General features: G+C 37.3%; 1 protein-coding gene across 1 annotated transcript in view; it reads right to left on the reverse strand.

The window, feature by feature from the left end:
• The window catches only part of AFF2 (ALF transcription elongation factor 2), a 241,974-nt gene extending 235,672 nt beyond the window's left edge, over positions 1 to 6,302 (reverse strand). Inside the window, exons 1-2 of the mRNA XM_085319728.1 lie at positions 6,277 to 6,302; positions 5,801 to 5,921 (exon numbers count right to left, since the gene is read on the reverse strand). Coding sequence (XP_085175854.1) covers positions 5,801 to 5,921; positions 6,277 to 6,302 — 147 coding nt within the window. The remainder of the gene's footprint in view (positions 1 to 5,800; positions 5,922 to 6,276) is intronic.
• Positions 6,303 to 7,935: the final 1,633 nt, after the last annotated feature.

Genomic DNA, 7,935 nt, shown 5'->3' on the forward strand with positions numbered 1-7,935 from the left:
AAAGAAAAGAAAAAAGTGAATAAATTCCTGATTGAGAAGTTATTGCTTGGAATAGTTGTCTCAGAAGATGGCAAATGTTAGCTGTTTAATGGTGTCATGCTGACATTTAATTTAATTTCAATTACATCTTGCATATGTTATGTAAAAAAAACCTATCAATAACTGTTCAAAGAATCTCTTGAAACAGGCTTGCATGAGTAACACTTGTATACTGCTTCCCATTTTCTTGAATATGCTCTCAGAGAAATGTTTAAACTACATCAGTTATGGATGTTATGAGCAAAATAGTCTGGCTTTATGTCAGATAAGTTGGGCTACTACATTTTGTATCTTGCACAACATGAACATACAGCCACTGGTTACTGAGCATCTGAATTGTAATCACACGTTTTATTTAAGTATGTTAYTGCTTTATCACCCCCTTGACCCATAGTTCTACCACAAATCGAAGCATGGCGGTCTGTAGTAAACATACGGGGCCAAACTCTTTTCTGTTGTAATTTCGATTACTTTTCTGTGGAGGGTTCAGTTTGACCCATGCCATTTGAATCTAGAAAAACAAATGCTTCTAACCACTGAAATGCTGTAGTAGCTTCAAATAAAAAGATCATTCAAAAATATTTTCTTATGGGAGAGTATAAATAGAGATGACTGCCACATTCTTAAGTATCAGAATTCTTCCGTTGTCTAAGGGCTTGTTGTATTTGTGAATCATGCTTTTCCTTAAATTCCAGGAATTATTAAATAAATACTGACTCATCTGCATTTCGCTGCTATTATAATTTTTCTTCTGAATCATGAAGTGGGYTTTTTTCTTCCCTTTTCACTTGTAAAAAGCTGGGCAAATAAGCTGGAAGCTRTAATTAACATGCAGCTAATTTCCTCCCTCTCCTTGGTTCTAGGTTACCCCACAGAGCCTTCTTACTGATCTTTATGTTCTAGTGAAGTGACCAGCACAGCACTAAAGCATTCTACTCCCCAGGCTTACTACCTTACAAGACTGAAAGGATAACAACAAAACAAAAATGTAGTTCTTATTCAAGCAGATGTAAAAGTCTGTTACTGTCATATACATAGGAGAGTATACAGTGACACTTCAAATTTAGCCAATATGCTTTATTTCATGTTTGGTTTCTTGTTCAACACAGCAAGTAGTACCACAGGCCAAAGACACCTAAACAACAGGACACGAAGACAGGCAAAGGCAACAGTCTGAACTGGTGGTTGGTTAGAGGCAGTTCCACTCTTGGGACTTCATTCCTTGACCAGGGATCCTACCATGCCATGGAGCCCATCAAATGTTAAGCAAAAGACTGARTGATGAAAGAAAATCCATGTGTGGATTCCTCTTGAAATATGTGATTATTTTACTCACTGCTGAACTAGTCAAGAGATGAGATGAATATTGCACACGATTTTTTTCCTTAGCACTTCTCATGCTGTATAAAATGTTGRAAAAAAAAAAGSATAATAAATGCAAATTTCCTTTTGCTCATTCTCAGGGATTGTAATGTATATTACTACTGTGCTGAGGCAGTGATTTAAAAATTAACTGTTCAATGTTGTTCTCCTCCATATACATTTTGCCAGYGCTCCTAACTGACACAGTTAATAATCCCAGTTGTGGAGGACCACGAATCACTTTTATTCACTGACTAAGTCCCTAGGTTGGTCATTTTAGTGGCAAAAATTATATTCTAGCTAAGCCAAGAATAAGCTCTTTGTATATGAGCAGTCTCCTTCAACTGAGTTGCACAATGAGCCATTTGGGCAGCAGCCAAAACCAGGCTCTCTGCTCAACCCCCAAATTTAAAACAAGGAGATTCCATTGTGCTGAAGGGCCCAGCAGGAATTATGATGCGAGCTCTAAACACTCACATACTTGTTCTGTTTCCTCCTTCCCCACCAAACAGTTTAACCCTTCATGGAAGGATGCATGGGAAGCAACCAAGCATCTGGAAACGCCTGGCCACTAACTTTCCCCTCYGGTTTAGCTATGCTTCCAGCACACATTTAGCTTACTGTCCAGAAAGTAAAAGGGAAATGAAAAAAAGGACTGAAAACATATTATCACTCTTTAAAYGCTTTAAAGAGCTCTTGCCTAGCACCTCATAGAGGGAAACACTATTTTAATTTGAATGTAGAGTTTTTCAATCATTTCTATGCTGGAAGCATCTGATTTTCTTAGATTATTTTCTTTAAGATGCCACATAATGATAAATATCATTTTGCTTAATATTAAACTTTGTTTCCTCCAACATTTTCACATCCTGAGGATGAAAGACACTATATAAATATAATATATTATTATTTGTAGTAATTTTTCAAGAGCATTGATAAAAACATTTTCTGAAAAGCACAGACAATTAATTTGGACATTCTTAGCCTATTTTAACTGCATTAAACCTCTAATCCAAGTGTTATTGAAGTCAATGGAAAGATTATTACTGTCTGTAATGAGTTTTGGACCAGAGTGCAAAGACATAGTGAATATGAATGGTAATTTGCCTTACAGTGAAATTAAACTAGAACACACACAACTAAGACCAGATTTGCACATCATATAACCTGAGTGACTCAACGACTCAACATGGTGTAGTCTGGTGCAAACCCCAGGCTTTAAGGCATAAAGTGTAACATTTTTTTTCCTCAACAAATTCAGGACTCTCGTGAGAAGCGGAGTATTGGCCAGCAAGATAAACGTGAAATCCAGTCATAATTTCTGGTTGTTCTTTGATACTTCCAGATTGGGGACAATTTCTGCCTTCATATTCTGGATAATTGGCTGATTTCTTAAAGGAAACCTCTGTACATCTTATTTTCTGAACAGCATGTTGAATCACAATTTTGCTGCTATCAAGGAAATGCATTTTCTGAATATTTCAAGGCATAAATTATATGTCTGGTTTGTGACTCATGGCTAGCAGCCATCCCCCTCATTCTAGGCTCTTGTTAATTTAGGAAATGTACACCTTCCTACATTTACTTCTATTGCTTTCAAGAAAGATCTGTAATGGAATTCTATTGGAAGGCTAATTTGCTAGCTAGCTATTGCATTAYAGTTTTACAAAGAAAAGAACTAATGCACTCAAACTTATAGGCCCAATTTACAAGGGTTTTGTGAAAATTTGTATGAAACTTGAGGTTTCATAATTTATTCACTTYCTCATGCTTCACAGTTAAACTCACYTCCCTGGATGAGAAGCTGAATGCTAAGCTTGAAAAAAAAAGAAAAAAGTAATAAATAATAAGATTCTCCAAAGATTCTGCAATGGAAATTCTGCCTATTGGGTTGTATTTCTCAATTTGAACTCTTCTAAGGCAAATCTTTGAAAAAGCAACTTTGAAAAAGTAACAGAACTACTCCTACTGTTTTCTCTAAGAAACTCACTATCTCTGAAACTCTTTACTAATTCTAAACACTAAAAGACCTCAACAACTGGTTAATAAAATTAAGGCTTCTCCAAGGAAAATCCTCACAAAGAGATCATTGATGGARGTGGATACATGAGATAGGCAAACAGTCAGATCACACATCTTGTGATACACAAATGGTGGTAAGATCCGTGCGAGAAAGGAAAAAGCTGTTTCATTTATTAGGGCTTTTGTTCTTACTAGCTCACCTTTCTAAAACTAAACTTAAATTTCCCCAATTTTAGACCAACCTTCAAGCAACTGCAAGTTGTTAAGTCTCCAAAACTGCAAAATGGGGCAGCACTCCCTCCCCCTTTTCCTGGGTACTGTTGAAGTAAATGGGGAAGGTATGATAAGCAAATAAGATTACTAAGTCTGGGAATCAAAGAAAGGGAAAAAGATGCTTTCTAATTCTTGATACCTCACATTCCCAGCCTTCCCTGTGCTGTTCTATGCTCTTATCTTGCCTCCCATTCCCCAGGTCTTTCAGAAACATACTGGCCATCTCTCTAGTGGACGTCCACTAACCTGGCTAGCTTGGCCGAGGAGGTGCCCACTGCAGGCCATGCCACTTGACCTTGCTGGGGACATTCTGCTCCCATTGAGAGTAACCAGATGGGTGCTGATGGTTGTGTGTACCAGGTCTCAAGTCTCACTGGCCCAGAAACAGCTCAAAATGGAGYAGGGTTTCAAACTGAATGTGCAGTACATTTATTCTCACCTGATAGCTTCTTTATTTTAGTCTAGAATAAACATGAGTAAAACCTGAATTTAGTTTTGCACTTGCCTAAGAATATAAATCACTCTGTATCCATTAAGAGTCAGATTCAGTGCTTTTATGCTCCTAGCAATAGAGAACTTATAAAGGAAATATCAGTCTACAACATTGCCCTTTTTTGTTCCATAGTGTGAAATGGATGTAAAATCTACCTTTCATATTCAGCTTTGGTTCTCTTCATTTTGTACATTAAAGACAGTTGTAACTTACTTTTGCATGCCATTTTCCTCTAAATTTTTATCTTTCACAATTTATAATTACAACTTTTTTTTAGGATAGTAATACRTCATGTTTTGCTCAAAACCATAGATGTAGTTTTCACAATTTCCCCTAGCAAGCAGGTGGAAAGTAGTAACGTGATATTCTTTAAAAAACTTAATTTTCTCAAGACAGTTACCAGGATAATATTTTGATTGTTGTCCATTCAGTTTTTTACCACATGTATAATGTGCTCTGTTCATTAGTGCGAACTCATACATGCTTAACAGTTTAAAACCAGAAATTATCACTCTTATGGTACAGTAGATGGAGGAGCTCTAGTTCCTGACCCATAATTTTGCACAAATTTGCTTATTAGTTTACCTAATGAAATCCTGATGACCACTCACATGAACTATGAATGTTTACATGACTGGCAAGAAGTCTCAACAAAATCAACTCTTCATAAGTTATTATTTACTATGAATAAGGGTGGTAAAATGTGAACCAATGCAAAAACAGTGACTTGATTCGATTTTGCAAAAACAAAAAACCCACAAATTCTCCCACTGCATAGTGCTTATTTGACTGAAAAAATCTCCCAGTGTATAATTATTAGCAACCATTTGATAATGATGCCAGTCTTTCCTCCTCCTGTTCTGGTGATTTTCAAAGAGCCCTCATCCTCCCTCCAGCTGCTAACAATGTAAAATGGAAAGATGAAGTGGTGGCCTTTCAATGGATGTCACTGATTGGGAGGGGAAAGAGATATGAAAATTTACATCCTGATGAATTCTTCAGGGAAYGTCTTACTGAAAATCAAAGCAGAAGAAATCATAAAGGGGGACATCCCTTGGTGATGAAATTCTCAGGCAGTAAAGCTCCTTAGAGAGAATAAGCCTTGTCATAAGTCCCTTTCATAGCCTTGTTRTGCTCCCCAAAGATTCAGACACTTTCCCTGAAGACTTCTTTGGATAGTTATGATTGCAAAAGAATGCTTATGGACTCATTATTTATAGAGGAGAATGTGGTTTTAACAACTCAGGTATATTTTTTGCTTAAAAATATAAGGACTAAGTGCTATTTTTTTATGACTCTACTTGTAGAGATATTAGCTGCACATGATTCTATTGAGACACTTCGCTGCATGTTTAGAGGAAGAAATCTTGATATGGACTTTAAGGAAAATTCCTGATTCTGCCAATGCCAGCATGCAGCGCTGAGCAAAGTATTCAACTTGACGCTGCTGCAATAYGCCGATTTGGAAGATTAGTGGATCCAAGAGTGTGAGTACCAAGGCAAATGTGACACTTTCATTTTTCAGAGGTGACGTGAACCTTAATTTATACTTGTAAAATGCATTCAGATACTTTACATTTTTAGAATGTCTTTTATCCCACTACAATTTACCTTATAGGGTTCTCCAAACAGGTTAAAACCTGAAGCAAAGAGATCTTCATCTTGCTGGACTTCTTGATTTCTTCTCTCCCATTCTTTCCGCTTAAGTGCACTCCGGTCTTGCTCATAGTGACTGAAGAGGAGAAATGGACAAAAAACACAATACATTATTTTTCCCATAATTTAGTTACATATTCATTACTATCAATAACAGAAGAAAAACATCAGAAACTAGGCAACTGTTGAGTATAATTCTGCAAGAAAAAAAACACCGGATAATTTTCACAAATGTAAATTTGGAATCAKACTACTATATGAAAGTGGATAAGGTCCGCATACTTCAAAATGAAAACAGAAAAAAAAAGTTMTTTTCAAATTAGCATGATGCATGATGCAGAAAAATAAAATAGATTTTGACACATTTRTGTCTACATAACACACGTATCTGTGAGCGCAATACATGAACGCGTGCGCACCCGCTTACACACCATGCACATGGACCCACAAGGAACATGTCTACACGTGGAGAAAGCCAAGCTGGAGCCAAGGGAGCGCAGCACCATCTCCAAACCCATTTAACTGCATAACACTTGTCTACATCCATCCCAATGCTGCACGTCAGCCTAGCATGACTTCCAACACCTAATGCTGTCCTGCACACTTGTTAGAATTTATGTAAGGTTTCATTGTGGGTGTCAGGGGCGTTTTAAAAAGTGTTTTTGTAGCAGTCTCCCAAAAGGGACTTTAGGTTAGTTGACTCCTCTGGCAGGTAATGCTACACACACACAAACAGCAGCGGATCTATCGCCTCAGAGCAGCGATGGCAAGATGTCAGGTATCTCTGTGTCAGTTTGCTTTGTGCACCTGCCAGACCGAGATGACAAGCTGAGAGATCACATTCACTTCTCTCCTGAGCAGCACTGAAGTACTTTGGTCTCTTGGCTTTGCAAACTACCTCCTGCTCCTCTGAGGGAAACGATATAATTAAAACCCTGAAGGAGGAGGGTGGGAAAAAAAAAAAAAAAAAAAAAGAGAGAGAGAGAGAGGAAAGAGGAAAGCAAAAGATGCGTGCTTCAACTTGCACTGACAACCCCTCATGTGACAAGCATTAAGGGACACTTCTGTGCTTTCAACCCATATTTGATTTGTTATGAGGCTTTTGGCTCTACTTTGTGTCAGTTAATTAGCTACCAAATTCCAGATGACAACTTGAATAACAGATTTAGTATATGCACTGATGTTATCTGTTGCAAACAGTATCTCCCTGACAGATTCTAGACATAAACACACATATCCATGCACACCCTATATGTATACATATATATTCACAGGCATACATATGTAACAAAGAACAGTTAATTCTCTTCTCTCTGGTGAGAATGAATTAAATCTTCATAGAGCTCCACTGCACTTGGAAGATAACCAAATATCTACAACTTTTGCCTTTTTAGCTCAGCATGATGTTGTATTGAAAGCTTCACATGGAGAGGTATAATGAGGAATGAACTGCACAGTGATGAGGCTTTACCAGTGTATAAAGTCACTGATTTCTGAGTGAAATCACAATTACTAATTTGAAGCACCAGCTAATTAAAACCACAGCTATGTATTTAGCCTCTTGTTACACCTACTGCAGTTTATAATTATGAGGACCTCTTTATCTACTCAATTAAAGTTCTTACGATTGAGGCAGGTTGTGTTTGAACCTGTAAGCCCTGCAGAGACCACAGGAAAGCATATGTCTGCTTCCTGGTGATTCCATGTATCCTTAGACTCACATACTTGTTTTCATACAGAGAGGGAAAGAAAAAAGAAAGACTAATGCCACAGTGAAATCCCTAAATCAAAAAAAATGAATTAATAATTGATTTAAGCAATTCAAGATCATTCATGCTTGAATTGAACAAGGCTTGAGTACGGCTCATAAACAGAATGTAAAGCCACCTACATAAGCTGAGCTAAATGATTTCCATCCACATTTTCCTTTGACAGGCTGGAAGGCTGAAATATCTTTTATATATAGCACTTTTTGATGTAGTGACATCATCGGCTCACATTCATCCACCAGCAACGAACTCCAGAACATTGCTATAATAATCCTTGATATTTTTGCAGAAGTAATAGTAGTATTTACTGGTTTCCTAAAG

The sequence above is a fragment of the Rhea americana genome, unplaced genomic scaffold (genome assembly GCF_003343005.1).
Source record: "Rhea americana isolate MKP2758 unplaced genomic scaffold, rheAme1 scaffold_6, whole genome shotgun sequence".
NCBI lineage: Eukaryota > Metazoa > Chordata > Aves > Rheiformes > Rheidae > Rhea > Rhea americana.